This window comes from Poecilia latipinna, unplaced genomic scaffold (genome assembly GCF_001443285.1).
Source record: "Poecilia latipinna isolate Pla-1442-1.1 unplaced genomic scaffold, P_latipinna-1.0 Scaffold1335, whole genome shotgun sequence".
Lineage (NCBI taxonomy): Eukaryota > Metazoa > Chordata > Actinopteri > Cyprinodontiformes > Poeciliidae > Poecilia > Poecilia latipinna.
In genome coordinates, this window is record NW_015113951.1 from 200,920 (window position 1) to 210,644 (window position 9,725).

Genomic DNA, 9,725 nt, shown 5'->3' on the forward strand with positions numbered 1-9,725 from the left:
GTTAATCATTTATCACAATAAATTCTTAACATAATAATATCTTCATTTATGAAGCATTTCCGTACAAAGTGCTGAACAGTTGCAAGGAAGCGAAAGACAAAATAAAACAGTGCCGATTAAAAATGGATAAAACACCAAGAAGGGAATAAAACAAGAAAGTGAATAAGAATATTGATGGGTCTTGATTTATTGTTATGAATTAAACTCTTTATTGTCTGAATTGTTTTTCCTATTTTCTCCCCTGTTTTTTTTTTCAATAATATCAATCAATGCTAATGAATTTGAAAATATGATTAAAAGTAGTTACTGTGCCCAGCTTAATGATGCAAATCGCAGATCTTGATGTGGCTGTTGTCCTAAAGAAGCGTAAATTACCTGCACCACAAAACAGTCGTCAGATTAAAACAGATTAAAATTTGAACCCACCTTTATTACGGTGACATATTTGCCTATGGATTTCTGCATAAAATCTTAACGCTTGCGGGTTTGTTTTAAAGGTTGCACTTGCACAGCACAAGGCTGACAAGAACAAGATCCACGGTGAGCCACGGGGTGGGGGCGGAGGAGTGACTGGTGGCAACAGTGATTCAGACCCCCTGGACAGCACCGACTGCGCCAGTGAGAGCAGCAGCAGTGGGGGGAAGAGTCAGGAGCTCAACTACCTCCCTGACCTCACCTCATCCGCCTCCTCCTCCTCCTCTTCTTCCTCCTCTTCTTCCTCCTCCTCAGCCCCCTCCTCAGGAGCAACCCAATCGCAGGCTCTCATGCCTGGCCCAGAGAAGAGACACTGTCCTCAGCCACCAACAGATCCCAAAGTGGACAATAAGGTCACAGTTTCCATCTCAAAGCCAATGCAAAAGTGAGCCTAACTCAAGCTCCGCCTCTCGGTGTCACAAACTATTAAGCATTCTACGTCCGCCACTCATACCAGGTCATGTCTTCATCGTATTGCTTCGTTGTTGACGGAAACTAAATGTGAGCGTTGTTTTTGTCACAGAGCTCCAGATACAAGCGGCGACTCCTCCTCCAACTCCCTGCCTTCCCCGTTCAAGACCATGGCTCTTCCGGTGACCTCCCCCAACAGTAAACTAAGCCTCACGAGTCCGAAGAGAGGCCAGAAAAGAGAAGAAGGCTGGAAAGAGGTGGTCAGAAGGTCAGTTTTCAGGTTGTTGTTTTGTTTTTGTTTGTTTGTTTTTTTTTCTCTAAATCTCTGTTGTATTTCAAGTGCAGCTACATGTTTTCAGCCTGTATTCACTGTCTTACGAGATGCAATGTGATTGGAAGCAACTTCTTTTCTAGATCAAAGAAGCTCTCTGTACCAGCCTCAGTTGTGTCCCGGATCATGGGTCGGGGAGGCTGCAACATCACGGCCATCCAGGACGTGACTGGCGCTCACATAGATGTGGACAAACAGAAGGACAAAAACGGAGAGAGAATGATCACAATCAGGTAAAAAAAAAAAAAAATACCACCCTGTGGGACTCCTCTGCAACTGTGACATAAAGAAAGTGGATCAATCTGCTAGGCTCACGTCAAACTTGAACTAAAGGATCAAAAAGTTTAATTAAGTGATTTGATTGGGATTCAAGGCTACACACTGTTGAGACAATGGAAACAAAAAACTACAAATACGGTGAACTAAAACGTTGCACTGGGACTGTACCAGTTCGTCCAGGATGGGTTTTGTTTTTTTCTTTGTGATTGCTGAGGTCTAAAATTATTGATTTTGCAGCAACGTTTTCAAAAAAAGAAAAAGGAAGGTCATAGTTGTGTAAAGTGTGTGTGTGTAAAATTCACACATTGGAACTAGTTCTGATTGAAATGCGTTTTGTTTCAGAGGAGGCACGGAGTCGACACGGTATGCGGTCCAGTTGATCAACTCTCTGATCCAGGACCCCGCCAAGGAGCTCGAGGATTTGATCCCCCGGAATCACATCAGAGCTCCGGGCTCCAAGGCGGCCTCGGCCTCTTTCCCCAACACCACGGGGACGACCAGTGGCTCAGCTACAGGCCCAAAGCCTCTCAGCTCATTGGTCGCCTCTTCAGGGGTCTCGTTCCAACCCTCGTCATCCACATCTTCGTCCTCCTCTCAGCCCGGGGGGAAAATCGGGAAGGGGCTTCCCTCGAACGTCCGGCAGCCGTTCCCGGTGTCTCTGCCCCTGGCGTACGCTCACCCTCAGCTGGCTTTACTGGCTGCTCAGACCATGCACCAGATCAGACACCCTCGTTTGCCCATGGCGCAGTTCGGGGGCACCTTCTCTCCAGCGGCCAGCACCTGGGGTCCCTTCCCCGTGCGTCCTGTGAGTCCCGGCAGCGCTAACGGCTCGCCGAAACACAACGGAGGAGCCAACAACCCTCAAGCTAAGCCCAGCTCCGCCCACGGCGAGCACAACAGCACCGCCAGCTCAGGAACTGCTGTCACGACAACCAACACCATGACCACCAGCGTGCCCAACACATCCGCATCCTCACCCCACACCCCAAATCCGCCTCCTTACAACCTCCAACCGAGCATCCCCACCCCGTCATCAGTCAGGAAGCAGCTGTTTGCTCCCGACCCCAAGCCGGCAGGCGTCACGCCTGTGTCTAACTCGGCTGCCACTGGCGTCAGCAATGCCATAAGAGGAACGGGTTCTCCTGCACATCCCACGTCCACTACAACGACAGCGAACGCTCCCCAGCAGCAGGTGGGACCCATCTCCCAGCCTCCGATCCAGCCCACCAAAACGGAGGCTGCTCCTGTCGCCCCAGCCGGAAAGGACAAGCCGTCTGCACCCGAGAGTCAGCCTGCATCCGTCAGCGAGAGCTTCACTTCCCCTGCTCTAGCTTTAGGCACCAAGCCAGAACCTCGACCTCCTGCTTCCTCTGGACCATCCACAGAGGCTCATCCCGCGCTCCACAACTTGCAGCCCGGCTCCGGCCTTCCCCCAGGAACCTCTCCGGCTCACTCACACAATGTTGCACATCCAAACAACACCGTTCCCCACTTCTCAGCTCCCGCACCCAGAGTCTCCCATCGTATGCAGCCACCGGGGCCTTACTACTCCCATCCTGAGCAGCAGCAGTCGCAGCAGCAGTCTGTGTTTGTACCCTTCAGCGCTCAGCAGGAGCTACCAAAACAATCCCAAAGCCAGACGTCCCAGCCTGCAAACCTTCCCCCTCAACCCCAGGCCCAAGGCCAAGCGCCCGGCTCCCTTCAGGTCTCTGCTAATTTGGGGATAATGAACGGATCCCAGATGCAGCACATCGCCAGCACAGGCAAGCCGCAGCAGATATCTGCCAACTTCGGTCCCGCAGGTCTCTTCAATTTCAGCACCATCTTCGATAACAACAACCAGGTGAGTTGGAAGTCCTCTACACTGTTAGCATTAGCCACAGATAGCATCTTTTGTTTTTAATCTTACAGATGTTGACAGTCATCAGACCCAACGTCCACTGGAATGGACATAATATATTTATGGGTTTAAATGAAAATAGGGATTTTGTGATTAGAATGATTCTTGTTACTGACTAGTTTATTTTTGACAAATGACATTGAAGTCCTAAATCTTAACTTGATACTAGTGAGCTTCAAGCATCAGACAAGATGAGCATTGCTCTGGAACTAGAGAACGGAAGGAGTGTCTATTTTCCATCAAAAATATAAATTTAATTAGATAAAATGAATAATAAATCACTGTCACTATTGGCAGTGATAGAAAATACTTTCAAAATAACTTCAAATACCATCATTAATTTGTAGGATTTATTTTTCAAAGTTGACTGTCCATCCCAATGGACATCAGGAGTTGGGATATATTAGCCAATGCTTACATATTTACTGTCACCATGCAAAGAAAAAAACACCTGTAAGAATTTTACAGCTTATTTGTGATTTCACAATCCACTTATTTTATTTCATTGTTGCTTTTTACGAGCGTCACCTCTGACTTTCTTGAACTGCTTGTGTACAAATATACATTTTGTCCCTGTCATATTTCAAGTGCTGAAGGGGACAGAAAAATTAGTTGGATAAAAATTCAGGTGTGAAGGTGTTGATGTTTAATATTTGGATGACCAGCAGGTGGGAAACAATCAGGTGTGGGGCGCGTGCCACCTGCCTGCCCGGTCACCTCCAGAGCAGTCGTATTCAGCCCCGCCAGCCTACATGAACATCGGTCAGATGGAGAACATGATGCCCCCGCCTCCTCCAGAGAGCTCCAAAGCCCCTGGCTACCGGTCAGCCTCTCAGAGGATGGTCAACAGCCCAATCGGTAGGAGTCCTTCTTTTATTTAATGAGTAATATAACCTGAGGAACAGTTTTGCTTTAATTATTGCTTTTTTCTCTGCAGCGTTGACCAGCTATGCCACCAGTATCTCTGGCAGCCCGGTGTATCTGCATGGTCACACAGGGGTTGGCACGCCCTCGTTCAGCCGACAGCACTTTTCCCCTCACCCATGGAGCGCATCTACATCAGGTAGAGTCCTCGTAGAACTGGTTAAATATTAAGCTTCAAGCATTTTGAACATTTTATCTTTAGGTAGAAGAAGGTACCGTTGCCGATTCTGACCTCTCTTCAAGAAGAGTTTTATGCCGTTTTCACTAACTTGGAAACTTAATGGTCTTAACAATAAAATGTTTTTTTTTTTTTTTTTTTTTTTAAACAGCCCTGCTGTGTAGTAAAAATCCTTCAGTTTATGGCAACCGTGTCAAATAAACCCAACTAAAAATAATTGCAGCACATCTCATTACTTTCATAGTCCTTTACAGTCTTCCTGTGCGTGTGTGAGAGAGTGAGCAGTCTGTTACACAGTTTTGCTGTTGAGCAGCATTTCAAAGCAAAAACAGACTGATTAGAGTTGATGTTTTTATCCGTCTTCAGTCATGTGACCTTTTAGTACAATCAGGATGGGTAACGTTACAAGTTGTAACTATGGAGCGTTTAATCGTGAGATTTCCAAAAGATGGCCAACATTTCCTAGTCTAAGTTGTGCTGTAACGGATTGAATTAGACTCTTCAAACGGATATTGCGGAGCAGCTTTAGGCTAATATTATGATCTGCTTTCTGCAGTTGCTATCATTTTCCTTGGTGTTTAAAAGTAGCAGCCTAAATAAACAGCTGTCAAGCCTCCGAGGAAATTTTGTTTCTAGAAGCTTTTTACAGCTATTCCTCTAAATCGTCTTCTGTAAGTGACGACATTGAACAAGGGGTGCATGGTGTGTTCTGATGAAACATTAGATTTTTTTTGGTTTTATTTCTGGCCGTGATTAACAAATTGAGGCTGTAAAATGAGCTGTATCCGGTCACCAGACAGTTTCCCCCGTGCTCCTGTAGAAATACATTAACATATAAACCTGTTGTCGCTGTCTCTTGTCTTTCCTCTACCAGGTGAATCCCCGGTCCCACCTCCTCCAACAGTGTCCTCGTCTGCCCTGTCCACCTCAGCCGTGGCTCCTCCTCCCCAGCCTAAACCAGGCAGTTCCTCTCAGCAGGACAGGAAGGTCCCGCAACCCATCGGCACGGAGCGGCTGGCCAGGATCCGGCAGACGGGTTCCGTCAACCCACCTCTACTCACCACCAGCTACACAGCTTCTGTTGGACAGGGTGGCATTTGGTCGTTTGGAGTCGGGAGCGCCTCGGGTGAGAATTGCTCCTGGAATTCTGTGAACCCATACCACAGACTTCAGTGTGGCATGGGTGCTATCCACCAAAACAGATGGCCTAACTTTGTGTTTTGGTGCAGAAGCCATGTCTGGTTGGTCCCAGCCGCTGATGAGCAGCCACATGATGCATCCTCAGCTGCAGGCAGAGCAGTCGGCCTTCTCCCAGCACCAGCCCATGGAGCAGGACGACACGGGGATTGCTAACCCGGCTAACAGCTACCACCAGCCTCAGCATTTGCCCAACAGTTACATGGACTTCCAAAAGGTGGTGCACAACTGAGAATTTGCCCCATTTTTTCTGACTCCCCCCTCCCCCCTCTCCCTGTGTGTTATACCAATCACCTGTTTCATCTGTTCAGGGGATGCCTGTGTCATTGTACGGAGGAACCATGCTGACCCCCCACCCTCCCATGGCAGAAGGCCCGGGGGGTCCAATGTACAATGGTTTGCACGCAGGTGACCCCGCATGGAATTCCATCATAAAAGTGGTCCCCAACAATGCAGACAGCTCTGACCCACAGCAGCAGGTTTGTGATGCCGATTCAACCATTACAGGTTAAAGTTTACAGCAATTAAAACACAGTGTCCTTTTTTTTCTTCTTCAGGTTTGGCCTGGTACCTGGGCCCCCCATGTGGGCAACGTGCACCTGAACCACGTCAACTAGGCGGCATCCACACAAACGCACACAGCATGACCCACAGTGCAAACATGTGATACCATAAGACGGAATGAGACGAAGAAAAAACAAAAAAGCCCCAACATGGTTAACTTTAGAGGCCTGAAGGTGCGGAGCAGGGGTTGAAGAATAAGTTCTCTCGACGCCATTCTTTGATGTGCCTATCTCAAACATGGAAGAGAGGAAATCGGGCGACGGCAGTCATAACTGTCGTGATGACGCAAACACAAACATGCGCGTTCACCTGTTCAACAGGATCTATTCTCTGCGTAGTTTAGTGATTTTGACTTAAACCCCACATACACCGTTCTTGGGCTGCAGGGGGCTCAACATGAAGTAGCTATTTAAACTTGGCCCAGAACTAGATGATGATGATGATGATGATTACGTAAAGAGAAATCAGAACCTTTTAGAGTGGTAAATACATGTATAATTGTTTACATACTAAAAAGGGTTAAAATGAGAGTAAATTTCATGTCGTATAGTGGCTCTACTTTATGTAGCCTGTATTAATGTGAAATATTTACCTTAATATTCAATAAAAAGATTGAAAAGTATGTGTGCTCTTTGATGAATAATTATTTAACTGAATATGAAACTCCTGGGTATAGAAAGGATGTGTTTAATTTTTATATATAATTATTTCTTGGCCTAAAGCTGTCCACTAAGATGCAGCTCTTGTTGAAATCTTCTTTTTGAACAAACGCAACATGTTTTAATTTAGGTGAAAATGTAGCTAAAGCAAACTTGTACAAAACATTTTACACCTTTATCACCCGTTCACATCTGAATTAATTTCTGTGGTTTCCGGCAGGTTTTACATTCCATATTTGTCGTGGTCTTGATAACACCACATTGAAAAAGAAAAGCTGGATGCATGGGTTCTAATGGTCTCTTAAGTCTCAGAATATCTTGACTCACCCTAAAACATTTCTTATGATTGCAGAGCATGCATTGATGGTGATAAACTCCACTTACAATAAGCTTCCTGACCCCCTTCCCACTGACCTGGACCATGTGAATGTTTAAAAAGATGAGATTTTTTTTTTTTCTGTCCGGTTTGTTCCAAGAAGCATTAAAGGAAATTATTTCTGCCGTTTCAGAAATGTGTAACTATATCTAGCCAGAAGCCGGTTGATGTAACATATGGGAATTATTTGAAACTTAACCATGAACATTTAACCAAATGGAGAGGTATGCAAATGTTTTGGCCACAGCTTCAAAACTTTTGCACCATATTTTGGTTGTTTCTCAAGTTATGTGATCATTCTTTCTAAATAGAAATGCTTAAATGCAGCATTACAAGTATAAACTAGATTAAAACAATACTATAAAAGAGCCTGCCAAAATGTCTCTACAAGAGTTTAAAAAATAAGTGACCATGTATTATCAGTAGTTCTTTCCAGTGTTGGCAAAATGCCTCATTAGGTTTATGGGGTAACTATTTTTTAATTTAAAGAAAGTTAAGTTGCTTTGGATCTCCATTTCTCCCTTGAGAAATGGGGGGGGGGATCCTTGTGTATGTGTGTCTTACAAAGTTTTACTGAAATATTTAACTGAGACACAAAAGCATAGATAAATCATATCTGCATTGTAAATTGGCATTATGCTAAAATCTGCTATTTGTCTGTTAAAGTGAAGTCATGATTAAAAACTCCACCTCTTGATTGAGTTCATTAATTTTTTTACCTGCTATTAGATGCTATAAGCAGTCTTCTGAATCTAAAATCTCAAACAAATAGTAATATAAATACACACAAGGTGTCCTGCTGGCCTCTCTAAAGAGGAAACAGCAACAGAGAACAGAAAAGCAACCTGGTCCAAATTCAGGAAGTCGCTTCTCTTAAGTTGATCCACAATGTCAGGGAGCAGAGTTGAGTTATCCACCAAGTGTAAGTGAGTAGGAATTATCCCTTATACCCTGAATTTGTCCTGCCTATTGATGTAATATGCAGTTATGAAGTCTTTCTCCATCACTGCAATGGAGTAGTAAACAAAATACTGTTATTTACACCCTTTGAACTGAGCCATAGTTTGTCATGTTTGACTTATTGGCTACGTATTATAGTTTAATTGGTAGATCAAATCACTGCAGCCTGATATTTTATTGGGGAATCAAAATAATCTTATCATTTTACTTACTTTTAATTGAAAAATCTGGGGTGCATTTGAGTAGAGTTTTTATTACTCAGATACCCCAAAATAAAATCGAGTTGAAATTAAGCACTTTCAGTACTAACCTGTAATAAACAAACTCCATCTTTGTCATAGCATAAACACCAATGTTAACACTATTTTCAATGCTTCCATGCAATGCATGTAAGGCACCTATTGCTCTACACCTAAAAAAAACACAGAATAATTAATTTGGTGTTAAGAGATGAGCGTTTTCTACTGGTAACGAACTGCCACGAAGAATGAATCAGATTTTTACTTTTGTGTTGAATGTGTGTTTTACAATATATTTACCACTAATGACAGTCAAAAAAACACTTTTCTGCAAAATTCATCAGCTCCACAATTCTTGATAAATAGTGGAATATAAGTAGTATTTCAAAAGAGCAGAACAAATTTTATGTTTTTGAACAATAACTATTTTTGTTGCTAATCTGTTGCTAAGAGATGAGTTTGTTTACTGGTAACCAAGTGCCACGAAGTGAACATCAGATTTTTACTTTAGCGAAATTTTCCGACGGTAAATGTCTTGTATCTAATTAGGTAAGCATTATTTCGAAAGAGTTTATGTTTTATAAACTATATAATTTGTTATTAATTTGAATACTGCTTATCTACTTAGACACAAGAAATTTACAGTGTGTAATTTTTGCCATAGTAAAACTCAGATGTTTACATTGTGGCACTTAGTTTACAGAAAATACGATCATCTCTTAGCAACAGTTTAGCAACAAATATTGTTATTGTTCAAGAAACATAAGATTTCAACTGATCTATTGAAAACTTTTAGCACCAAATCAATAATATTATTGCTGATGAAGCTAAAGGTCTTTTAAATACTGCTTATCTACCTAGACAAGAAATTTACAGTGTGTAAATTTTGCAATAGTAAAAATCAGATGTTTACATTGTGGCACTTAGTTTACAGAAAATGTGATCATCTCTTAGCAACAGATTAACAACAAATATTGTTATTGTTCAAGAAACATAACATTTCTAATGTTCTTTTGAAATCTTTAAACACCAAATTAATAATATTATTGCTTATAAAATGTTGGCTCTTTTAATATATTGCTGATTTACCTTGGCACAAGAATTTTACAGTCTGTAAATTTTGCAAAAGTAAAAATTGGATGTTTACATTGTGGCACTTCGTTTGCAGAAAATACGATCATCTCTTAGCAACAGCTTAACAACAAATATGGTTATTGTAACTGGATTGGTAGA

At 43.0% G+C, this 9,725-nt stretch overlaps 1 protein-coding gene and 1 long non-coding RNA gene across 11 annotated transcripts in view; both read left to right on the top strand.

The window, feature by feature from the left end:
• Positions 1 to 6,880, top strand: part of ankhd1 (ankyrin repeat and KH domain containing 1) — a 34,759-nt gene extending 27,879 nt beyond the window's left edge. For 6 of the 10 annotated variants that reach the window (XM_015055773.1, XM_015055777.1, XM_015055778.1 and 3 more), the window contains exons 30-39: positions 498 to 859; positions 998 to 1,153; positions 1,300 to 1,449; positions 1,838 to 3,338; positions 4,061 to 4,253; positions 4,333 to 4,458; positions 5,372 to 5,623; positions 5,727 to 5,911; positions 6,006 to 6,173; positions 6,252 to 6,880. In XM_015055773.1, coding sequence (XP_014911259.1) covers positions 498 to 859; positions 998 to 1,153; positions 1,300 to 1,449; positions 1,838 to 3,338; positions 4,061 to 4,253; positions 4,333 to 4,458; positions 5,372 to 5,623; positions 5,727 to 5,911; positions 6,006 to 6,173; positions 6,252 to 6,311 — 3,153 coding nt within the window. In that variant the 3' untranslated portion in view covers positions 6,312 to 6,880. The remainder of the gene's footprint in view (positions 1 to 497; positions 860 to 997; positions 1,154 to 1,299; positions 1,450 to 1,837; positions 3,339 to 4,060; positions 4,254 to 4,332; positions 4,459 to 5,371; positions 5,624 to 5,726; positions 5,912 to 6,005; positions 6,174 to 6,251) is intronic. The other 4 variants (XM_015055776.1, XM_015055783.1, XM_015055782.1 and 1 more) reach the window with 3 other exon arrangements.
• Positions 6,881 to 8,940: 2,060 nt separating this feature from the next.
• The window catches only part of LOC106961779 (uncharacterized), a 9,506-nt gene continuing 8,721 nt past the window's right edge, over positions 8,941 to 9,725 (top strand). Inside the window, exon 1 of the long non-coding RNA XR_001427839.1 lies at positions 8,941 to 9,041. This is a non-coding gene — a long non-coding RNA (uncharacterized LOC106961779). The remainder of the gene's footprint in view (positions 9,042 to 9,725) is intronic.